The 26,410-nt window shown below is 33.5% G+C and overlaps 1 protein-coding gene and 1 long non-coding RNA gene across 5 annotated transcripts in view; both read left to right on the forward strand.

Annotated features, from left to right (window-relative positions):
• LOC126744133 (sex peptide receptor) overlaps positions 1–26,410 on the forward strand; it is a 70,318-nt gene that overhangs the window by 33,852 nt on the left and 10,056 nt on the right. For 3 of the 4 annotated variants that reach the window (XR_007663075.1, XM_050451481.1, XM_050451499.1), the window contains exons 2-4: positions 8,174–8,301; positions 8,358–8,533; positions 17,089–17,843. Coding sequence is in view for 3 of the 4 variants with exons in the window: in XM_050451481.1 (XP_050307438.1) it covers positions 8,174–8,301; positions 8,358–8,533; positions 17,089–17,843 (1,059 nt within the window). In the remaining variant the exon portion in view is untranslated. Of the gene's footprint in view, positions 1–8,055; positions 8,123–8,173; positions 8,302–8,357; positions 8,534–17,088; positions 17,844–26,410 lie in introns of those variants that run through there. The other variant, XM_050451488.1, reaches the window with a different exon arrangement.
• On the forward strand, positions 22,223–26,253 carry LOC126744302 (uncharacterized). The gene is made up of 6 exons (XR_007663108.1): positions 22,223–22,630; positions 22,909–23,061; positions 23,130–23,243; positions 23,509–23,613; positions 23,709–23,819; positions 24,016–26,253. It is a non-coding gene; the product is annotated as an uncharacterized LOC126744302 (long non-coding RNA).

Here is a 26,410-nt window from a genome sequence, read left to right on the forward strand (position 1 = left end):
TTTAGGCATCCAAAATAAAATATTTGGTATTAATCAAAAAGTAAATAATTATCTCCTAATATGGGGTACCCCAAATTAGGAATTGATAGGTACCCCATATTAGGAGCAAATTAGATTTTTGGAAGGGGCGACTTTTTACAAAAATTAAGATGTTTTTTTAAAAATCATATTTATTTTCATAAACTACGCAAAATGTAATAAAGAATAGTATTATTAAAAGTTTTAAAACTCACTCGTTAAATGTAAATATTTCTGAAACAGTTAAGTTTTGAGATAAGGTGTGTTATTCCATTTAAAAAAATGACCGATGACGTCATATCTTTTTTTTTTTCACCCTGTATACAAAAATTTACGTGAAATAATGCGAAACTTAAAATAAAAATCGACGGGTCCGAGCGTTTTCTCAAAAAATCGAATTCGGTTCGGAACTATTCAAAATTTTAAAACTTTCTAAACGGAGTATTGTTAGGCTCTAAAATGCGCAATTTTTCTCTAATTTAATCAACCTCGTATCTCCTATAGCTGCCGAGATCCCCATGATAGACATCCTTATCTTGGATACACTGTATATATAAAATATATATATATATATGATTTTATCTCAATTTTATATTAAATTTTATTTCTGTTCAAGTTAAGTTTTTATAACCCTGAACGAGAATTTTAATCTGCTAGTTTTATAAAATTAAACTCAAAATAGATAATGATTACAGAAGACTATTGACTTGTGTTAAAAATCTTCACTGGGCAACATATTTTCATTCAAATCATAATTTTATTCTTTCCCAACCCAACTTAATAGCACCTAGGGTAGGCGCGCCTAAGAGTACGCAGACCTCGGACGAGCCATATGGCAACACGGCGGGTCGAATCCAATACGGCCATTTGTGGTTGTTTGTGTCAAGGTGTTGCCCAGTGAATTTAAGTTTTAGTGGGATTATTGATAAACGAGTAGTCGTAAGTAATGTAAAATATGCTATTTTGATGTAATATTTAAGTGCATATACTTAAGGAATCATATCGTGTGGTAACATTTGTTAGAAAATGCATATTAGCAGTTAAATTCAACGTTCATTAGGCTATAGACTCACCCAAAAACATCCTTGTTTTGTCGGTTGCATAACACATTTTTTACAATATTTCCGAATCCTAGAAAGAGGAGCTAGGAGTACGCAAAATTTAAGTGCGTACTCTTTGCCACAGTTATTTATTTTAATTGCTTAGTAACGATAGGCACCTTTAATTAATTTCTGGATATAAATTTCAGGATAACAAGGTGATAATCGTACGCTGAAATTTACACAAGAATTGCTAGACGAGGCGCCAGTTAGAATAGACCGGGGGGAAAGCAAGCGTTCAGTTGCTGCTGCCTTGCGTGTTAACGAGTGCTCTTGTTAGTTACTTGAGATTAGGGACTATTCCACAATCTTTGGGGCGTTTTAACTCAGTTTTTACTCTCGATCAGGAAAAAGAATTGGCCAGTCATATTAAAGATCTGGATAACCGATTCTATGGATTGCGCATGAAAGACTTGAAGTCGCTTGCATTCCAGTACGCCGAGCTAAACCAAATAAGGTACAGATTTAATCCAGAGAAAAAAATGGCGGATAATCATTGGGTTAAAGATTTTGCTAAACGAAACTTGCTGTCTCTTAGAGCTCCCGAAAAAGTAAGTTTGGCTAGAGCAATTGGCTTTGCTTTAATAAGATTCAGTGCAACAGATTTTTTGAAAATTTAAGACAATGCTATGAAAAAACAAAAGCACCAGCTCACCGCATTTTTAATATGGATGAAACCGGGATGTCGACGGTCTCTAACAGAATACCCAAAGTTTTTGCTCCCCGGGGGCAAGAAAACAGTTTCAAAAGTGGTTACAGCAGAACGAGGACAGTTAGTAACAGCTGTGTGTTGTATGGGAGCTTCAGGAGTTTGGGTACCCCTCGCTCTTATTTTCCCACGCAAACATATGAACGATGAACTCTTTTAGGGATGTCCACCCGGAACTTTACAATTAGTGACAGAAACTGGTTACATGAATTCGGAGCTTTTTATAAGGTGGCTTAGACATTTTCAAGACTACGTAAAATCATCAGAGGATGTTCCTGTTGTTTTGATTCTTGAGAACCACACATCACATTGTACCCTTGAAGCAGTTAATTTTTGTCGGAATAACTGTATAGTTCTTCTATCGTTGCCGCCCCTTGGGAGCCACAAAATGCAGCCCCTCGATAAATGCTTTTTTGGTCCATTGAAAACTGCATTCTCGAACGAAAGCGACAAATAAATCATTCAAAACCCTGGTAGGCCAGTAACTCTGAAACAAATGTCTAGACTATTTCATGCAGCTTATACCAAGGTTGCAACAATTCAGATTTGTGAAAAGTGCTACAGGATTGTATTCTTATAACCCAGATGTGTTTACAGAGGAGGATGTTGCACCTTCAGAGGTAACTGATCGAGCCTTACACATTGAACCAACAAACGATAGGCGACATGAAAATGAAGGTAATGTTCAAGTGTTAAACAACCACGACTCCGACTCCGACGATGATGACAATTTGCCTATTTCACTTTTGATAGCGATGCACGATGATAGTCTCAAAACACCAACCAAGAATACTGATAGCAATTGCTTAATGAACCCGATGCCAAATTCAGAATCTATTCAAGGAGCGAAGATATCGAAAATGTAAAGTCTAAACTGTTTTCTTCTAAAAAATATGATCTTGCCGTACCTGGGACATCTGAAGTCACTCCAAAAATTAACATACCTCTACCAAAGGCAAAACACGAGCTAATTAGAGGTGTTCGCTCCAAAAGGTAATTATAACAGCAACAACAATAATAATAAAAGCTCTCCTACTTATAGTATTTAATAAAGTTATTCTTACTTATCTACACCTTATAAAGACTCACTGCAAGAATCCACCTCCCAAAACAAGACGAGCAGCATTAAAAGGAAACTTACTGACAGTACTAAGCAGAAGAAAAAGACAATGCCTTCGAAAGCTTTGAACATCAGCATCAACATCAATCAAGAAGATGCTGTCTGTCCTGGATGTGAAGAGAATTACAGCGATGCTTACGGTAGAGGCGATTGGGTTGGGTGCGCAACATGCAAGTCCTGGTGGCATGAAATTTGCACAAGCATGGGACGAAAGCAATTCTTTAATTGCGACCTATGCAATTAAACATTTCTTAAACATTGTGATGTTGCGTAATCTTAGCCCAACCTTTGCGTACTCTTTGGCATATGTGGTGCTAAGAGTATGCATTTGTATTTTTTTAAAAAAAGGGTTGTGTTATTTTTAATGTAGAAATAATTTTCTTTAGACTGTGTTTTTTTGTTGGCTAATAGAAGATATATTTGGTTGCTCTATTTTCACTATTGTTTTTTATTTATTTTTCTTTATTGTAGTTTTATGTAGAAAAGAATATTAAGTGCGTACTCTTAGGCGCGCCTATCCTAGTTATAGAAAGAAGATGGTGGTATGCTTGACAACCAGGATCTCATACTTTTTTTTTAGTGCATTCCACAGCTGTTAAGGTTCATTTTATTTCTAAATAGTAAATCAACAAACCTCCTTTTCTCCCTCAGAACTTTAACCAACGTTCACATTACTGGGAACAACCACTTTTGTAATGCGGTTTCTTTTTCCCAATAATTTGATATGATTATTTTTTTAATCGGTTGATAAATAAGCCCATAAGAAGAAAAAAATTAAGTCATATAAATAAACACGTTTAATTAATAGAAATAGCATAGAAGGCTTTATTTGATTTCTTTATTAGGAGGCTGCGTTTTGACGCGTTCTTGAATTATTTTTCAATTGACATAATAATACATGACATCTTGCATTATTATTTGTTATTCAAGTAAATTTGCCATAGTTTTTGAAAGAATTTCAATGTTTACTAATATTTGAAATGTTTGCTGACTGTATTTCTGAAAAACTGATTTAAGTAATAAAACACGAGGCAAATTATTTTTCCGTGATTACTTGATTAAAAATTAAAATTTCTAAATATGCAAAAATTCTAAATTTTCTAAAAGCTCATGACTATTCTATAGATATACCAAACTTCATTTGTTTATCTTGAAAAGTAAAAAAGTTATTACGTTTCCTCTTTTTCCTGTGTGACATGGTATATATGAGTGCATTAATAATAAATATCGTCTTCAACCTAAATTATCTACAAAGTAAAAGATTTTTTCACGAGAATCTATACGCCATGGTTCATTTAAATGATGCCACAGTTAAAGAGAGTGGTATAGTGCCAAAAACTAAAAAGTGCGGCCAATTGCCAAATCAGGTAACCCTGAAAATCTATCAAACTAACGTCCCATGTCGGTTCTTGCCGCACGTCAAAAATATTAAATATAAATTTGTTAATGAAAGCTTCTGTGGATTTGAGAAAAACCTTTGATACAGTATACCATAATATTATTTTATTAAAGTTATAAGATTCAAAATAATCATCCATTATTCTCAAAGAGACTTAGATATATGACCAACGGAAGAGAAAGTATACGCAAAGTCTCACAAACCAAGCGTCTATTTAAAAGGACGCGTTTCGCCGCCTTATGGCATCCTCAGACCTCATCTAAATACAAAAACTACACACTTACTCTCACTAACATAAATAAAAATATAAAATATAATAGTCTACAACATCGTGTATATATTTAAATAGACGGTTGATTTGTGAGACATTGACTTACACTTATGACTTTGAGTATACTTTCTCTTCCTTTGGTCAAAGTTATAAAAGACTGGGGTTCAGAGGACACCATTTGATGGTTTTTAGAAGCTACTTAACAGATAAACAAATAGTTAATGTCAATTACATGCTTAGTAATACAAAAGCCATTATGTGTGTGGTTTCTCAGGGCTCCGTACTCAGACTAACACCCTTCTTAATTTAAAGGGTAAGTCATTAATATTGCACGAAAACTTAAGGGCGTATTTCTTGGGTCAAAATATTGAAAAAACTTCCTACAAATCTATATCCGAAAATGCTTCCCTGCGAAATTACAAAGCGTTGAAATTTCAATTTCATTTTCAATTTTTCTGAATAATTTGAAAGTAAACATGTGAAAGAAATTAAGTATAGGGAGGTTTCCTAAGGTACTAAATTGAAATTTTTTTATTGTTTTGATTTTACTAGTAGAGGTTGCCACGTATTACATTTTCAGTTTTTAAATACAACAATGAAAACAATTTTAGTTTATTTATTCAATTTAAATCTTATAAAATCAAAGATTTTTACAAAGGGAAAAGTGATTAACATGATGTAAAACGCAAACTACTAGTAAAGGTTATAAAAATTGTTGAAAGTGTTGCCCTCCAACTTCAATGCAAGCAACTACCCTACGACATTTCCAATTGAAGTAGTATAACTAATTGTTGTAGGTAAACCCAGAGGAAAAAGTCTATTGAGCTTAAACTGGGATATCGCGAAGGCCACGGTTGTGGACCTACCGCGGCCTATCCAGCGATTGGGATGTTTCCTATCTAAATATTCTTGAGCAATTAAGCTAAAGTGCGCTGAAACACCATCGTGCATAAAAACATTTGATATCTTAGCTCAAGGGGGATTTCTAATAATGCAGGCAGTTCCTCTTCGTAAAAATGCCGATAAACATGTACGGTTAATCGTTCTGCCAAAAAAAAATGGACCAATCAAGTTATCTTCAATGATTCCCACCCATAAATAATATTTGAGATTTTTGAGAAATGTGCTTCATTTGTCAATAGTATTCTTACCACGAACTGAGGATTTTCTCGTATTTTTTATTGTATAGTATTGTAGTTCTCGACGAATTGCAAGTCTTTGAGGAAAATCAATCACCTGGTAAAAGTGCTTGCACTCGCTGTAAATGGTACGTGAATGGTCGCTGTTTCAATTGTGGCTGATTTAATCCCAAATTGGCGCATCCACCTTCGATATATTACTGGTTCTGGTTACTATTCAGTTTTTCCTTATGCAAATGCCCCAAACTCTCAAATCTTATTTTTTCTCAGTGAAGGACCAATAAAACACTTTTTCACTTAAAATGCTTACTAATTATATTAATACTAGATATTTAAGGAAATAACGGAGATCGAGAGTGAACCGATTTCAGTAAGAATAAAAAATAAGAACGAGAGACGTGACCAATATTATGAAAGGCGAAGAGCAACTGACTTCTATTTTTACCCCTCTTAATAGCCAAAAATAAATCCCAGACACGTTAAATAATCGTATGATGGTTTCCAAGAAGTATAATAAATTATGTATTTGTTAGGGTTAAAGTTGACCTGTAAGAAATTGGGTGAAATGCATAAAAAGTAGTAGATGCTAATGCTTCGCTAAAAAGTATTTACTTTGTAGCATTTGCTTTTACATAAAAGTATCTACTTGGCCTATGAAGTAAATACTACACTGTACGGCCCAACAGAAGTACCTACTACTTAAGAGAAAAGTATCTACTAGTGTCGCAGTAAGCGCGTGTCAAAGTTCTCAAAATTGACAAGACACTTGTCAAAACTTGTTTTTCTATCAGTGCGTCTATTAGTATTAAGTGTGTTCGTGTAATTCGGTTCGGATTCAAACTTTTTAAAAATTCAGTAATTATAATTCTGGTTTAACTATGAGTAATTCTTCAGATTCCGATGCAACAAAAGAGCTAGGACAAGATAAAAACGAACAAGTATTATTTGTTACTCTACTTGAAAGTTATCAAATTTTATTTGATAAAAAGATGACACCAGAAGTTAAAAACGAAAAAGAGCATGCACTAAAAAAATTAACAACTGGTTTCAATGAAATAATGGAAAAAAAACCTGGACACAAAACAAATTTCGAAAAAGTTTAATAACATGAAAACAAAAGTTAAGAAGATAGTTGACTTGAAAAAAACTGGAAATAAAAGAATTGTACTGACGGAATGGCAAAAAAAATTCTATGACTTATGGAATGTAGGAGAAAACCCAGTTCTACACAGAGTACCAGGTGCATGTCAGGCCGGTGTAAGCAATGAGATTGATGTTTCCTTCCAAAACAGGGAAGATGACTTCCTCAGTTCTAAATCTGGCTCCAAACAAGTTAAAGTCATGACACCTAAAGGTTCTAAAGCAGCTAATAAGGAGGAGACACTTATTCAACTACAAAAGACCTGTCTACGAAAACAAATTGAAGCAGCCGAAGCCCAAATTTCTGCTTCTCGAGCTCAACAGTCTTCAGCCGAAGCTCAGGAACGGAAACAACAAACAAGGAACAAACCAACAATTTCTTTAGTTTTTGTAAATATTTTAATCTTCTTTCTTTTTTTAAATGTGCGTATAGCATCCTTTTGTCTCTCAAATGTTAATAATTTCTGTGGAGCCGTGGTGCTCTAGGATTTGTAATGCAGAATTCTCGAATAGGCGCATGCCTGTCAAACAGACGTAAAATAAAATCATTAAACATTTTTATTTAAATATTTATCTTATTTTCAAAGAATATATCAATCCGAGGATATTGCGCAGGTCGGCATTAAAATTGCCGAATTCATCAAAGTTTCTAAAACAACGATATTTAACAAGTTTTGGAATAAAGCTTATTTTCGTTAAATTTAATTCGCAATATATCGTTTTATGAGCAAATATATTATCAGTAGGTAACACACCCTTAACACTAGAAATTTGAAAATTCCGTTTTATTTTAAATATTTTTCAAAATTTAGTAAAACAATTTCAGTTTTAATTATGTCCTCATATGCGAAACACGCCTCGAGATTTCGAATAAAATATTATGAAGTAGAAAAATTATATGTATTTCATGTTTACAGTAAAGTTTCCGGTCTTGCTAGAATTTATAGAAACATGAAAAACAAAATCTGTTGATAATAATTATGTACATTTATATTTAGCTACTATTTACTCCGAAGATCATAAGAAGCATTGCTTATAATTATATCTAATAAAGCATGTCAGTCAAAAAGCATGTTTCATTGAAATAAACTGTGCTTAACGCAAGCTTGGCACCAGTTCAAATAAACAACACCCAAAATATGTTTTGTTAGGTTAATAACGTAAATTATTACCTAAATTAAACGAACTAATAGTGATGAGTTGTTAATAATGTGGAACTCCTTATGGTATGGTTGAATATTTATTAATTAATTCATGAACTGATCAATTTCTTACAGAAAATGGAACATGATTCAACAGATGATTTACTGGAACAATCAAGATTCTGGTTCCAGAAAGTTTTCGTTCCTTTAATGGTATGCATCGGCATTACTGGAAATACCATTACCGTAATGGTATTAACACGGTAATATCAAATTATGATCACTTTACTAATTTCGATTAATGGTAAATTTATTGCAGACGTAGGATGAGATCCTCAACCAACATTTACCTGTCAGCATTAGCCATAGCGGACATTATGTACTTGTTTTTGGTGTTTGTGCTCTCTTTTCAACATTATAAAAACATACACCATCGAAGATATGAATTATATTGGAGATTTTTTGGATTAAGTCATTGGCTTTGTGATGCTGCAAGTAAGTGTTAAAGTCCCTTTACTGCCCCTTTTGCCACCAAAATTAAGTAAATTATTGCTTGGGATGGTAAGTTATAAGGTGCGTACTACAGGGTGGTTCAGAACTATGGGATGTAGGATAAATGTAATTCTATTATTAAGAATGTAAGAGCATATTTTTATTATTTTTTCTATTAAAAGCATATTCTCAAGTTCAATTTTTATTGGTAGTTGATTAGAACCTACTCGTTGTTCTAATTAATTCGTTAAATAGATCTGTGGTTTTAATAATACTAGGATGCATTGTTTTAAGTTTAGCAAAAGTTATAGAGTTTTCCAAGTCTTGTAACGTAGAATCTATAAATTCATAGACATTAACCAGAGCATCAAGAATGTTTCTAATATTATTAGAATTCTGAGTATGATCAAAATCTTTTAGAACATCAGCTATTTGATTTATCCGGAATTCCAACATTTCTTCTCGCTTAGCAATTTGTAAAATTGTGTAGTTAAATTTCTTTATAACACTAATGATTAAGGAGTTTTGGTTCATTACACTTTGAGACAATTTATGGATGTTCTTTTGCAGTTCATCGATGAGATGGTCGTAACGTTCACCATCCGCTGCATCTAAGTTACCGGTTATAACTTTAAATGCTGAGCCTACAATATTGATCAATCCGCGTTTCATTCTGTTAGGATGTGGTACAAGCTCTTTAAAGTTTATTCTCTAATCTATTTTGAATTAAATCTAATATTTTAAGATAATCATAATTATCTGGCAGATACTGAGGATGTTTAATTAAAAGTGTAGTGATATTTATTGATTTTCTATGCAATTTGTTCATCTCCAACATTATCGGATTAAGGTCATAAACATGAATTAAATTATATTCAAAATCGCGAATTTTAGCATGCCCTAATTTAATTGGTAGAATTCCAGGATTGTCCTCTAATTTGCTTAAGGTAATCCGATAGTAGCATCCAGAGTCGCACTGCAAATAATAATTTTTTTTTCTTAGCCTAAGCCTGTGGTTGCGATAAAGTAAATGTAAGCTTAATAATAAAAATTACTATAAAAATTAAAAAGTAAATAAATCTAATGTAAAACTTAAATTAATTAACGAACCTACTTATATACAGTGCGAACGTAAAGGCTGGAATAAATTCATTTAAAATTCAGGGGTATGTTCAAAAAAAAAAACGCTCGGACATGTCGATTTTTATTTTTAACTGCGGGTTTTCTTACTATAATTTTATGTATACAGGGTGGCCCAAAAATAAGTTACGGTCATCAACGTAATTTTTTTAAATGTAAACACCTATTTTTTATTTTAGATTTAGGTTCTACATCAAATTCTAAGTACATTTCATGTACCATGTCCTATACCTAAACTCGACCGTTGACGATTGAACACAATAAAAGGCTATTTTTGGAAGAGTTATTTATATCAAGCAAGAATACATAAAAATATTTTAATTAATTTATTAAGTGTTGAAAATGGTGTTTACATTTAAAAAAATTACGTTGATGACCGTAACTTATTTTTGGGCCACCCTGTATACATAAAATTATAGTAAGAAAACCCGCAGTTAAAAATAAAAATCGACATGTCTAAGCGTTTTTTTTTGAACATACCCCTGAATTTTAAATGAATTTATTCCAACCTTTACGTTCGCACTGTATACAGGGTGACAATTTCAAGAGTAGCCATGGCTTATAATTTTTAAACCGTAAAAGATATAAAAAAATGCTTAAAACCATTTCTATAGTAACAAGGGGGAACCAAAATGATGAATTTTTTAGGGATATACTATCATCCCCCTAACCCCCAGAGCCACCCCCTTAAAAATTTTAAATTGGAAGGGTAGTCGAGTGATACCTTGTTTGAAAGGTCTATTAATTCCCTATATTTTGCCGTCTTACTCATTAAAATCAATGCAACCATTTCCGAGATATGTATGTCCTTTTAAATGTTAGTCAATTCATTTTACTATCAGAATAAAAATATTTATTCTAATACTAAAATGAATTGTTAAAAGCCAAAACAAAACTCCAATAAATAGTACACTTATACTGAAATTATTGAATTGTCGGAATGGTATTTGGCGATGTAAAAAAAAATGAAAATTTTCGATGCCTGCCATTCTCGAAATATTTGTTGTTTTTTGTTTATTTAAATTTTGCCTTAAAATGTTCAATTTTTGATTTGGTTAGTAATATCGTGGTTCTTTTTGTGATTTAAAGTTCTCTCACTGCTCTAGTTTTATTTTTACAATGGTTTATACGATCGCCGAAAGAGTTGAAATGATATTTATTTATGGTTCTTAAAATCGCTGTTTTCGTAGAAGTGCCACAATATTTAATGAGAGGCACCCAGATAAGCAGGTTGGGCATTATTACATCCAGAAGTTGGTAAGAAAATTTGAAGAAACTGGGTTTGTAGGTGATATAAAGAAAAATCAGCCAAGAATACTGGATGAAGCAACTCAGATTGAGGTTCTTGGGCATTTTGCTATGGATCCTGGTATGTCGACTCGTCAAGCAGCAGCTGCCACAGGAGTGTCTCGTGAATCAGTACGAAAGATATTAAAAATTAATAAATTCCATCCTTACAAGCTACAGATTGTTCAAGAACAGGTGATGACGATCCAGACAGGCGGATCGAATTTTGTGAATTAATGACCCAAAAAATAATAAATGAGCCACGTTTTATAAAAAACATTTGTTTCAGTGACGAGTGCACTTTTTATTTAAACGGTAACGTTAATTAAGCAAAACTGCCGTTACTGGAGTGATGAGAATCCCCATATTTTTAGGGAAGGGCACACCCAATATCCCCAAAAAATAAATGTATGGGCCGGAATTCTAGGGAATAATATAATTGGGCCATTGTTTATTGATGATAATCTAAATGGAGAAATTTATGCTGAAATGTTAGAAACAACTGTTGAGCCTTTAGTAATAACGGAATTGGAAAATCAAAGAGATGAAAATTGAGATCTTGTTCTTGATGAAAATTTATTGCATTTTCAACAAGATGGGGCCCCACCATATTATGTATTGCCTGTTAGAGAGTGGCTAGATAATCATTATCCAGACCAATGGATTGGAAGAAGAGGACCTATTGAGTGGCCGCCAAGATCGCCAGATCTCACCCCTCTCGATTTTTTTCTTTGGGGTCATCTAAAATCGGTCGTTTTCAAAACGCAGCCTGCCACCATTGAGGAGCTAAAACAAAGAATTACACAAGAGTGCCGATTATTAACAACTGAAGTTTTTAGAAATGTTCGTCAAGAGTTTGAAAACAGATTGTACTTTTGCTTGCAAAATAATGGAAGCCACTTTGAGCATTTAATAAAATAATTAAAGTTCAATGCAGATTTTTATTGTTTTAAAAATAGAATAAACGCAATATTGCAGAGTGTTTTCCTAGTTCTTAACAATTTGTACTAATGTTCAAATGTTTATGACATTTTCAAAATATGTTAATTTTATAAGAAATTAAAAAACACTTAAATAACCTTTAATAAAATATTAAAATTGGCATAACTCTAAAATAAATGCATTGATTATTATAAGTAGGATCGCATAATATAGGGAATTAATAGACCTTTCAAACAAGGTCTCACTCGACTACCCTTCCAATTTAAAATTTTTAAGGGGGTGGCTCTGGGGGTTTGGGGGATGATAGTATATCCCTAAAAAATTCATCATTTTGGTTCCCCCTTGTTTTTATAGAAATGGTTTTAAGCATTTTTTTATATCTTTTACGGTTTAAAAATTATAAGCCATGGCTACTCTTGAAATTGTCACCCTGTATATATATATATATATATACAGTGCTTTTCTTTGAAGTCCCCCCCCATTTATTTTTTGAACGGGTCAAAAAAAATTTTTGAAACTTGGCATAAGTAAATTGGTCTATAGATACTATTTTTCACTGTAAACTAGGTAGTTGTAAATTCCAAGATGGCGGCTGGGCGACATCTTGAGAAAAAATTTTAAATAGAAAGGGGGGTCGTGTGGTACCTCATTTTAAAGGTCTCAATGAGTACTTTATAACCCTGAAATATTAGACCCATATCTTAACTCGTTTCAAAATGGCGGCCTAATAAAAAAGTATTTTTTTTTATTTTAACGTTTTACATTTTTATGATTTTTGAATAGGTAAAAATCAGTGTACGAAAATAAATGCGTCACTATTTTATTTTGACATAAAAACGACAGTTCTAAATGTCAAAATAACACATAAGCGCCATCTTGAATAAATGCATTAAATAGAAATCTTGTGTTACCTCATTTAAAAGGTTTTATTGAGTACTTTTAATATTTATTACATGGACTCGGTGGACTCCGTTTTGACCTGTCTAAAAGTAACAGCCAAAAAAATACACTGTTGCGATTTTATTAACGTTTTTAATAATAATATACAAATAATTTATAATTATTGAATTTTGGATTTAATTCTATTTTATTTCTATTTAAAATTTTTTCTCAAGATGTCGCCCAGCCGCCATCTTGGAATTTACAACTACCTAGTTTACAGTGAAAAATAGTATCTATAGACCAATTTACTTATGCCAAGTTTCAAAAATTTTTTTTGACCCGTTCAAAAAATAAATGGGGGGGGGGACTTCAAAGAAAAGCACTGGATATAGAATAGTAGTTTGCTGTCAGTCTACACTTGATAACGGTTGGAGATACTTACCAACCGAAACGTCGTGTTACATTAAATAAATAAGACAATGCAAGTTCGACAAGATGTTTTCGCCTTTTAGGTCCATATGAATCTTTTTATGAGAATTTGTCTCTACACTTTTTCGGTTTTCGTCCAGGTTAACAATATGTTCTTTTCCCGAGAATTTGTCGACTATGTTTTTTAATAAAAATCTTTTGTTCGGGCTTAAACAACTCTGGGCTATCACGTTTCTGGTTAATGTTTTTTATAACATGTTCTTTATTTCTCATAAGAATTTCGTAGATTTTCGCGTATAGGATTTTTGATTTATCTTTATGTTCACTGATGTAATCTAATAGTAAAATGTGATCAAGATTAAAATCAAGGGGGTCATCTGAGGTTATATGTCCGTTAATTATGTCTATTGGTTTAAGTTTGGTGACTGAATGAAGGGTGTGATTATATGCTAAGACAGCATATTTTATTTTTTGGTCTGAGTTTTTAAATCCTTGGGCATTTAAAAATCTAACATGTTCCGAGATAGTCGAATGGAATCTTTCTATTACTCCATTAGATTCAGGCTGACTAGGCGAAATAAAATGAATTTTTATTTTATGTAATTGGAGAAGTTCTGTGATAACTGTATTTTTAAATTCGGTTCAATTGTCTGAAATAACCTGTTTGGGTATACCGTGACGTGAAAAGAAAGAAATGAGGTGGTCTGCTATTTCATTAGCCGCCAATGATTTAAGCATATAAGCTTGAGCGTATTTGGAAAAACTGTCTAAGATTGTTAAGAATTTTGTTTTTTCTAGGGTGTAGGTGTCAACATGTATAATTTCAAACGGTCGGGTAGCAGTAGGGGTTATATTCATTTCGATATTAATGGGATAACGTTCATACTTTGTTTTAATACAAAGCTCGCATTCATTATTAAAAGTTTGTACCGAATTTTTCAAATATGGCCAATAATATTTTGCCTTAATTTTTTCTACGGTCTCTTCAATACCTCTGTGGTTACTTTTTCCTTCATGGTAGTTTTGAATAATTTTGGGTATATTGTTTTTATCAGTGACATCCATAGCTTATTAAGACATCTTTTAAATTGAAGACTTGGCTATCTAAAATTTTTTCGAATAACTTCGCAAAAAGGTTCATAGACATAGTCATTTTTAAAATATAAATAATAAAGTTTATTGGGAACAACTATTTCCTTAATAAACTTTAAAATGTAATTTTCAAAATTATTTTTAATAATCTGAACCAAAATTCTTCTTTTCTTTTCGAAAAGAATTGTTATTATTGGTTTTGTTGATGAATGATTTACCAAGGATATAAATATTTGGTTTGCACCATAATTAATAAGATCTTCGATTATTGGTACACCTACAATCGGATCCTGTTCTTGATTTGTATGTATGGTGTCATTTTCATCGGGTTCCTGTTGATGTTCTGGTTCCTGTTGCTCATCAGGCATCTCCCTTATGTCATCGTCGGGGTTAACAAACACTGAGGCTAAATCTACGTTATCATTATTGGTGTTATTTTTCTTAAACGTTGAGGGTAGACCAGTGCCTTCTTCTTCATGTTGTTTGTTAAATTCTTCTATATATTTTTACACTTATTTAACGAGTAACTCAATACGAGATAGAGCATCTGCATTGGTGTTAGCTTTTCCTTTTATATAAGTGATGTTGTATTCTTCGAGTTTAATATGCCAGCGTAAAAGTTTTGAACTTGGGTCTTTAAGCGAAAAAAGCCATTGAACTGGTTTGTGGTCTGTGATTATGTTAAACTTTCGACCAAATAAGTAGGGCCTAAAGTATTTAGTAGTCCAGACTAAACATAAACACTCCTTTTCTATTGTAGAATAATTTTGCTCTGAGTCATTAAGTGTTCTGGAGGCGTAAGCTACTGGCAATTCTCTTCCTGGAGGTCCTTGGCTTAAAACAGCTCCTAAGGCAATATTACTAGCGTCCGTGTAAGGTTAAATGGCTTTGAAAAGTCTGATATTGCAATATTGGCTCGCTCGCTTAGAAGATTTTTACATGTTTTAAAACAATCTAGAAACTCTTGGTCGTGTACAATCCTTGCTCCCTTTTTTAGACACTTCGTAAGAGGTTTAGTTATTCTTGCGAATCCATTGATAAACTTTCTATAGTATCTCAGTAGTCCGAGAAATCCCTTAATTTCCTTTATTTTAGGAATTGGATATTTCTTGATAGCGATGATCTTTTCGGGGTTGGGTTTTACTCCATGAGGAGTAACGATGTGACCAAGATAGGCTACCTCTCGTCGTAGGAATTCGCTTTTGTCAAGTTGTATTTTGAAGTGCGCTTCCCTTAATCTCTGAAATACTTATTTAAGGTTTTCAATGTTCTTGTAGCGACGATGAAAAGACGATTATGTCGTCCATGTAGACTAGACATTTCTCGTTTTGGATACCCTTGAGTATAGAATCCATTGCTCTTTGGAACGTCGCGAGGGCGTTCTTAAGCCCGAAAGGCATCCTTAGGTACTCAAAGTGTCCACTTTCTATGCTAAAGGCGGTCTTTTCAATATCCTTTTCATCCATCTCAATCTGGTGGAATCCCGACGCTAGGTCCAAAGTAGTAAAGTACTGACACCTTCCTAATTTAGTCTGTTATATTTGGAAGAAGAAATTTATCACCAATGGTCTCTTCATTTAACTTTCGGTAATCCACGACTCACAACCTCCATTTTTGTTGGCCGAAATGGAATTTCATTCCAGCCCGAGCTCCTCACCATGGTGGCCTTTGGGAGTCCGCTGTTAAGCGTGCTAAATATCATGTTATTCGTGTGATCGGAAAAAATAGTTTGACCTTTGAAGGACTTACCACACTTTTTGCTCAGGTAGAGGCTACAATGAATTCTTTACCAATCACTCCCTTGTCCGAGGATCCCTTAGACTATTCCTGTCTTACCCCCGGTCATTTCTGATTGGTAGTCCTCTACTATCTATTCCCGAAAACGACCTTACCGACTTACCGTCCAATCGCCTGAACCAGTTTCAAGAACTCCAGAAAATGTTTCAAATTTTTTGGAAGAAATAGTCCAAGGACTACTGACTTGGTCTCCAGCAAAGATCTAAATGACAGGAAGACCCCGAAAACACACTGAAGATTGGTTCCATGGTTGTAGTTATGGATGACAACCTTCCTTCCCTACATTGGCGCTTGGGACGAGTGACGCAGACTCATACAGGAGAAGACGGACTTTTACGGGTTGTAACGGTTCGAACTGCTGGTGGTGATATTACACGTGTTGTGCAGAAGTTGTGCTTATTACCATTAGACATTTAATCCTTGAAAGACTTTGGTTTTCAAGGGCCGGCGGTATGTCATGGACTCTTTATGAAATTTGTACTTGTAAACCTTTAAATACCAAAATCTAACTCCTTTGGGTTAAATCCGCGCTTCCCAGCCAGTTTCATATAGGCAAAATTTGGGCGTAACGCTAAGCGTCATTTTTTGTACGTGTCTCACAATAAATCAAAATTTAAGTGGAAATCAGCTTGGTTTTATTAAAAAAAGGTAAACGGGCATCCACACCGTTCATAATATGTATAGGTTTTTAAATAAGTAGCATGCTTCTTGCTTCCAAGCAGCAAGTCGCACGTCTCATGCTACTTTGGTGTAAAAGCCCCCTTAAGGGAATATTTAGAATTATAGGTGAAATAATATCGGTTGTTGAGTTGAGACAATTTAATCTAAGTTAAGGTAAGTAAGCTTAAATAAATCGGTCCCAGTCAGGAATGTTCACCAAAAAGTCATGTAATACTATTTGCGTAATGTTTAATAAACTATGATGATTTTAAGGTAAAATATACGACTCCACTGCAAGTGTGGACTATTTCTTCACTATTTTGTTTTAGGTAGTACGTCAGTATGGCTAACTGTATCATTCACCATAGAACGATACATAGCGGTATGTCATCCAATGAAAGGAAAGTTCTTCTGCACAGAGAACCGAGCAAAAACCGTAACAGTTATTATCTATATTTACTGTATACTTACAACTGCCTCAACAACTTTTGAGCATCAACTGACGATAGAGCCGGCGGAATCGTGCAATTGTCCTAAAAATCTTTCAACATCATCTGCCAGTAATACAAGATCACATGGTAAAGATAATTCTTCCTACGGATCAGTATTTAATAGCTCTGAGTGTTTAACTGAAACACTTAAGAAGCTCATGGTCAATTGCTCGGAAGACCATCCTCATATAATTTACGTTTTCCCACAAAAAATCCTAAATACTGGACAAAGATCGCTCACCGATTACCAAAATGCGACAATTATTCATCAAAAACCATTGGAAAACGTTACTGAGACGAGATCCTTGAACTTGGACTCTCTAGAAAACATTACAAACTCAAGATATGGAAATACTACGAGTATGAATGACACTATACCAGATTGTTGTCATATTAAACTAATTAATGTGGAAAAGACTAACTTGGCCAAGAACATAAAATATACTACATTCATGTATTGGTATAGTGCCCTATTCTTTGGACTGATACCTCTAGTTATGATTGCAACGTTCAATTGCTTTTTAATACGTGCGGTCTACGTATCGCAGAAGAAAAGAAAAACTATGACCAGGAGTAACACGCAAACTTCCCAAGTAAGTTTGACTAGGCTATAAGAAAAATTATTACATCATAAGACCTAAAAAAGACGTGTGGATTTGACTTAACGTTAAATTGAGGCACATTTGACGTTTCTCGTATCTTTTTCTTGGGTCTAGTCTAGAAGCTATTTTTGGCATAAGACTATAAGACAATTATTGGTTCTTAATAATGCCGTAGTAGTGCGTTTTTTGGCCATCAATAGTATATTATTGAAGAGAGACGTCAATTTGTTGCAATTTCGTCTTTATTTATTTTCTTTTTATTGTGGGCATATAAAAGTAGGTAAACCATTTTTGACTTAAAAAGGACCAAAAAGATATGTGTACAAGGTCTTTTTTTGATCTATTCTTATAGGTTTATAAGGTCGTCAATTAAACATTAGTCTCTTATTGGGCGTAGCTTATAGTAGATCAATTACTTATAAAGTAAAAAATTAAGGTCATAACTGACTGAGACTGATTTGTGTCACTTTGGCGCATTTTCAATTCCGCGGATGTCATACTAAGTCAACCCTACGTCGGGCCATGACGTGGTGTTGACCACAAATGAGAACCGTCTTAAATTATTAAATTTAATGATTTATTAACCAGGTACATCATTTAAAGGTACTATTGACCATTTTATCATTCCAGAGTCCAAAATGCGTCACTAGTTAAATTTAAATCAAATCATAAAAACTATACTATCTTATAGCAGTGTTTCAGTTTAGTTCTTTCACCGGCCTAAAAATAATTAAAAAAAATTAAGAAATAACACTAGTTATACGTTTTGAATATATCGTGGTTGCCGACATTAAAATGGCATTTATTTGCCATTTTAATGTTGTTATTAAAATGGCAAATAAATGTTATTCGTTATATTAAGTTATTCGTTCTGAATATGTCATTGTCGAATTCAAAATAGACGATTAGCGCAATCTTGTTTTATTTCATTTAGGTACTTTTCAAATCCATAAGATAATTGTATGGATTTAAGAAGGGTATATATTATTTAAGGCTGGATTTGTTGTATTTCGGCTCTAATTCTATTTTTTAATTCTTCTACACTTTCAGGTTTATCAAAATAAACTTTAGATTTTACAGAACCCCATAGATAAAACTCCAATGGGGTTAAATCTGGCGACCTTGCTGGCCATTCAATAAAACCTCCCCCTTCCAATTCATCTATTTCGCCTGTTTCTAAGAAAACCGGCACAACTCAAAGAATAGTCAATTTTAAGTTGCTATGGTCATTATACTTAAAACAGCAAGAGTTATTTCCAGAAAAATCGGCTTACGTGTATTTCGAATATTTTTCGCGGAGCGCGACTAGCGTGATCGTCCCATCTCCAAATTTTGTTAAAATAATTCCAGCAATAATGTCTCAGGTCAGTACGTTTTGTGCCATTTCTAAAGCGGCCCGGAGACGGTCAATAATATTGTCAATAAAATTGATGATTGCACTTGCAATTGCGATTGATGGACGTTCAATGAACACGCCAATACTTCCTCAATTGCTCAATGAATTTGTGGCAGTCGCAAGGAGTGGAGTCGTTTATTGAATATTTGTAGACTAGTATGGTGTCAAGTACAGATTTGGGCTTTTTGGCATTAACTCTGGCTGTCTGCAGGAAAAAAATAGTCAAGACAAAAGAAAAGAGGAGGAGACGCTGGTCCAAAGAGTGGTTTAAACTGAGAAGCCGTTTTACCCATGAACACTTACTGCAAATTCTGCGAACTACTGAACCAAATGATTACAAGAATTTTCTCCGAATGGATGAAAACAGTTTTGATAAATTATTAGCCTTAATTCGGCCAGACATCGAAAAACAAGACACTGTAATGCGTCGTGCAATTCCTGCTAGTCAGAGACTTTCTGTAACATTACGATACCTAGCTTCTGGCATGGATTTGAAGGATTTGAAATTTACCTGTGCTATTGCTCCTCGAACGTTGGGGATAATTATAATGGAAACATGCGAGGCTGTAATCAAGAAATTAAGAGATTATATACAGGTAAGTTTATATAATATATAGGTAGGGTTTATTAAACGTAAAACGATTAATTAAATAAATAAATAATGTCTTTATTAAGAAAAATTACATGGAAGAGATTAATCTTAAAAGGTGAATTTTAGCTTGTTCCATTTCACTGGACAGCTACTCGCAATTAGCCCTAAATTCATTAAATCCACTAAATATCAAAAAAGAAAAAAAAATCACTAATTATAAAGAATTAAATGTCATCAAGTAGCTTGCTGCAGTTTGATCTTCAGTGTTTTCAGTAGCATCAGTAGGATCGGCACTGGCGGTGTTGGAAACGGGTGGCTGAATAATCACTCGGGTGTATGCTTCACTGCCTGAGTATTGTTCTTGTAGTTGTTTGTGATTGAAAGAATCTTGATAGTTTTGTTGTTGTGAGCAATATGGTTGTTGCTGTGGTTGATAGTTTCGTTGTTCTATTTAAGAAGAGTGTGATAAGAATGCTGAATGTGAGACATTTTGTAAAGGGCGTTCAGGTATAATGGACAATGAGCTCGGTGCAGGCGATCTTGAATACGAACGTGACGGGGTTTGCGATGATGGTAAAAAACGCACTCCGTTCCTTGTTAACGTGCCCAGTTCACCTTCAAAGAGGGTATCATTAATTATTTTCTCCGCATACCGTCGCTGGTCTGCGGCTAATCGGTTCAATTTCATAGCCCATCCCTTAGCTATTATCTCCTATTCAGTGTCTGTTGGCTTTTTAAAATATGCTGTAGCTAACCCTACGAGTTCATCCGTTGATGAATCAGGTGGTGGTTCCTAGAGGGTACTGTCTTGACAGTCTTGACATCAGGTGCCGTCTGGGGCTCTTGGGAGTTGTCAGTTAACAGTTGCTGTAAAGAAAAAAAATACTATAAAAATTTAAGTGAAATTATGTATAACAATAGGTATGTTTTTTGTTTCAGATCCCAAAAAATGCAAAAGAATGGGAAGAGGTGGCGCAAGAGTTTGAAGAAAGGTGGAATTTCCATAACTGTATCGGAAGCGCCGATGGCAAACATGTAACCATACAAAAGCCCTCTAACTCAGGTTCTTACTTTTATAACTATAAAGGAACTTTATAAGCATTGTGCTTATGGCTATTGTGAATGCAAATTATCAATTCATCATGATTGATGTTGGCGCCAATGGACGAGTATCGGATGGAGGCGTTCTGAAAAATACAGAATTTTGGAACAAAATGTCTCAAAACCAAATAAATATTCCTGCTCCATGCAATTTACCAGGAACAGATAAGAAGTATCCTTATGTGTTCATTGGTGATGAAGCTTTCCAGCTAATGACAAATTTTATGAAGCCCTACAATAGATCTTGCCTGACAAAAAAAAACGCATTTTTAACTATCGATTATCCCGTGCGCGTAGAATCGTTGCTTATGTGTTCATTGGTGATGAAGCTTTCCAGCTAATGCCAAATTTTATGAAGCCCTACAATAGATCTTGCCTGACAAAAAAAAAACGCATTTTTAACTATCGATTATCCCGTGCGCGTAGAATCGTTGAAAACGTATTTGGTATGTTAACATCAAGGTTTAAGATTTTTCAAAAATGCATCAAATTTGCACCAGATAAGGCTCGCAAAATAGTAATGGCTTGTTGTTACTTACACAACTACTTGTCAAGTGAAAATAATAAAAGTTACATTCAGCACAGTGATGTTGACTATGAAAATACAGCGTCTGGAACAATTGAAGAAGGTTCATGGAGACATGAAGCACAACTGTTGACAGATCTTCAAAGAATGAGGGGTAATTCAGCGGTCGAGGCAAAGAACGCAAGGGATAGTTTTTGCGATTATTTCAATACTTTCGGTTCAGTACCATGGCAAGAAAATTGCTTAAAATTGTAAATGAAACATAAAAATCAAAAATAAGATAACCTGACCTTCCTAATATAGTAAAATAAATACATAAATACATATTGTAATTTAATAGAATCGTTTTTTACTCACCTCTAAACTTTCTGTATCAGCTACTTCCACTTGATCTTTGATAAAAAGTAGCTCCTTATAATACCATAACGTCGGCTCCGGAATGTCATCTCTCGATGCTTTTTTTGCTCTATTTTCTGGTACTCTTTATTGAAATTGGTTCGAAGAATATTAATTTTTTTTTTCAAATTATCCTCCGTATAATTCGGTTTATAGTGTTTTAAAGCGCAAAGTATTGTTTGCAACGCAATACTTTTTTTATTTTTGTTCATATAATCGTTTGATTTTACTCTCCATAACACTGGATGGTCACGATACAGCGCGATTAACATCAAAACAAAATCCTTCTCCCCGATGTTTTCGCTTTCCATCACACTTTCCATGGAGCTCTGCGACGTATACATCATCGCAGCCGCTAATTAACTGACAGAACAATTGTCAATTACTCGAGTACACGATCAATTGAGATGCGTCAATCGGTTCTGTCAATGTGCTTCAATCAAATTTCCAATCAATCTCGGTCAATCGCCGTCAATCGATTGACAATCTCATCAATTGCTTCCGACACGATCAATTAGACGCATCAATAGTACCATTGTCAATTTTATTGACAATATTATTGACCGTCTCCGGGCTTAAGAGACGCATCAAGCATTTTCGCAAAAGACCGTCATTAATCGAAAAGAAACGTTTTATTAAAAGTATTATTCGTGAAAGAACGTCCTAATTAGTGTTAAGCTAGTGTGTTTTCAAAAAAGAAATTATTATTGTGAAATTATTTAAGAGAAAACCGTCACAATTAGAGTTGTGCCAGCTTGTCCCCAAAAGTAAGTAATTTTTTTATTCACGATATTCAGGAAAACCGTCACAACTAGACTTGTGCCACAAATAGGTTATATTTTATATAGTATTTTAAAGAAAACCGTCATAAATTATAATTGTGACAGTCTTTCCCCATAAATAAGTAAACTTTGGTACCAATCATAACAAGTTTATAGTCAAAAATAAATATTTAGTTTTCGTGACAAAATATAGAATTTTATGTAAATTTATTTGACCTAATGATTCCTAAAACTTTGTAATACTTATAACGTTAAATTTTTAGAAACAAGATGCAGAAACAAAATAGGTCTTCTTTAATTTTGAAATTAACCAAAAATAATGTCGAGGTACATAACATAGATCAACCTACATATGTGGAAAATAGAGCAATTCATGAGAGAGGATGAAAATGAAAAAGAGATCGAAATAAGGCAAGGTAAGTTTAAAACTAAATACAGATTGTATAATAATATTTAATATTAAATTTAATCTTTTATATTTTAGACATTTGCCGTTTATCGGAAAATTCTTCAGCACCATTGAATGATAAGTGTGATTTAGGTACTTTACAAAATCTGGAAAAAGAACCTAACTGAGATGAACTCTATAATAATCAAAGTAAGTGTAAATGTTAATTTATTTGCTATTTTCAAATTAACTGTTTTTGTGTGTGTGCAAATTACTTTTATGCGCGTCATAAACGATATAAACAAAAATTTTAAAAATATATAAATTATTATCACATTAATCGTACATAAAGTTTTGTTTGAATTTCTGGCATAACTAGTTTTTATGATCCTATGGCTGTTTTATAGTTATACAAACATTTCTATGTTCTTATTACATAAATAAATATTTATTAATAAAACCTAATATCTTCCAGATATTCTTCATTAGTCGGAAAATGATTTGGGTCATCTAAATGATTCAAGTAAAAATATTCAAAATCTAGAAGAAAAAGGGGAAGAGGTTTTTGATATTAATCAGGGTGAGTTATGTTTTTAATTAACTGTGTTTTGTAAGTTTTGTTTAAATTAATGTCTGTCTTACAAATCATGATAATTACAAATAATAAAATTTTAGATATTTGCTATCCACCGCAAAATTCTGCATCTCATTTTAATGACGATTATGATTTGGATAAGGAAAATCCAGAAAATGGAAAAACAAGAAATGAACTTTATAAGAATCAAGGTGAGTTGAAGAGTGAGTTGGCACCTAGCTATGACATTTTGATTTGAGTGTGAATAGTATGTGGTGTATTGTGTAATACGTGTGGTAAATAAATACCTAGATTGTTAGTATACTAGGTAGACATGACATTTTTTATATTAAAAGTTTTCACTTCCAACGAGGTGAAGGTAACTAATAGAATTGTTTTATTTTGTAGATGATGCACCTAGTACTTCCGGAATAAATACTGCTAGAAACATTTTAACTGAAAGAATTCACAATTCAGATACTTCGTCACAAAGTTCCTCCAGCGATAGTGAACCATTTGGTTCTTCACACTCAAATGATCCTGATTATGACGCGAGTTATGTGATGCAACCAGGCCAAGAACCTCAGTTGACCCCATACATAATTATTATAATTATAAATATTACTGGCGCAGTCGGTAGGATCAGTGATGGAATTATTATTGAACATCTACTTTTTAAAAAGGAATAAATTTAATTCAAAATAAATTCTACACAAATTTGACCATCGATTAACTACAACTTTATTCGTCGAAAATTAATAGATAAGTGATTTTATACAATGCAATTTTTATGGAGCCTAATAATATTAAAATGCTTATTTTGTTAATTCAGGAATATTTGTAATTATAATAATTATGTATGGGGTCAACTGAGGTTCTTGGCCTGGTTGCATCACATAACTCGCGTCTTCAACTTCAGAATCATCATCAGAATCAGACACAGAAAATACCCCTGCAACATTAACTGAGAATATGGATTCTCCTAAGAAAATAGGCAGAAAAAGAACTAGAAACTCTGCTGATTGGAAAAAAAAACGTTGCTAAGCGATTGCGAAATAGTGGTCAGAGTTATCATTCAATTAAGGTAACTAACAAAAATGGAGACAAACAAAGAACACCTTGGTAGAACGAGCGGAAAAGAAAATGTTACCTCCTTGTACTGACAAGTGCAGATTAAAATGCAAAGAGAAAATCTCTGAAGAATCTCGAAAGAAAATTTTTAAAGAATATTGGAACCTTAATGACTTACACCGACAAAGGGGATTTATTGCATCTTCACTGAGTCCTATAAATCCCAAATACTCAAATTCTAACGGACGACGAGATTTAAACCACGCTTGTTGTTTCCACTTTGAGGAAATAAAAAGTAGAGTTTGCAAGCATTTTTTTATGTCTACTTTAGGGATTACTACAAGGACTATTAGAACTGTGCTTGAAAATCAAAAATCCTGTAAAACTGGTGGTATTATAGCAGAAGAATTTAGAGGCAAGCATACTAGCCACCCAAAAGTTACAAGGAATTAAAAACCACATAAACTCAATTCCTAGAGTCCCGAGTCACTATACAAGAGCTAACACTGAAGGTTCCAAAACTATTGCCGATCTTTATAGGGACTATCAGGATCTGTGTAAGAGCAAACGGTTAAAATATGGCTCTTATCGAACTTACTATGACGTGTTTAGCCGAAATTTCAATCTTGCATTTTTCTTCCCTAGAAAGGATCAATGCGATCAATGCGTTGAATATGCTAACTCGCGAAAAATATGAGACTCACCTGAAAGAAAAAAATTTAAGTCGTTTAGAAAGGGAGAAGGATAAAGAAACCAGAACTCATGTTATTACTTATGACTTACAAGCTACTTTACCTTGTCCATCTGGAAAAGCGTCTTCTTTTTACTATATTTCTAAATTAAATCTCTATAATTTGACTTTTGCTAATTCAATTACAAATGATGTTTCTTGCTATGTCTGGCATGAGGGTGCTGCTAAAAGGGGAGCCAATGAAATAGGTTCTTGTGTTTGGAATTATTTAGAACAACTAGATGACAAGGCACTTCAAGAAAATAAATTAATTGATGTCATATTTTACACAGATAATTGTTCTGGACAAAATAAGAACAGGTTCCTTTTTGCATTGTACGCTTATGCCGTTACTAAATTAAAAAGTATCAATAAAATAACTCATAAATATTTGATTCGGGGCCATACACAAAATGACGCAGATAATGTGCATTCTGTAATTGAGCAGAAAAGCACTGCTGTATACGTACCCGATCAATATATTACCCTTATAAGAGAAGCAAACAAAAAAGGGCAGCCCTACAAAGTTATTGAGAAGACTTAGCCCAAATAACTGGATTTAAAGATGTGTTTAAAACTATTGACGGTGAGAGCGTAAAAACTGCCGAAATGAAAGTCTTCGAGGTGAGAAAGGATGAGCCTGGAAGCTTTATTTTTAAAATATCCTATGAGCAAGAATCTTTTTCAAAGGTAAACTTTACTTCGCGCAGGAATTCAACATAATTAAAGTAGTTCTTATCAAGGCTTACAGTGATAAGATAGGAATTCTCGATTCGAAAAAAAAAGGAATACTATCACTAGTGGAAAAAAATATAGTTCCCAGTTACTACGGAGAATTTTATAAGAATTTAGTTTGTGATTTCTAGAGAAATGCTGTTATGTTTCATCAAGTTTTGTTTGTAAAAGATTATCTTGAATTTGTGCTAAATATAAGTTTCTTTTTTGTTACAAAAAAATCAATAAACAGAACGTATTTTTGAAAAATAGGTCATTTTGAACTTG

This window comes from Anthonomus grandis, chromosome 1 (genome assembly GCF_022605725.1).
Source record: "Anthonomus grandis grandis chromosome 1, icAntGran1.3, whole genome shotgun sequence".
Lineage (NCBI taxonomy): Eukaryota > Metazoa > Arthropoda > Insecta > Coleoptera > Curculionidae > Anthonomus > Anthonomus grandis.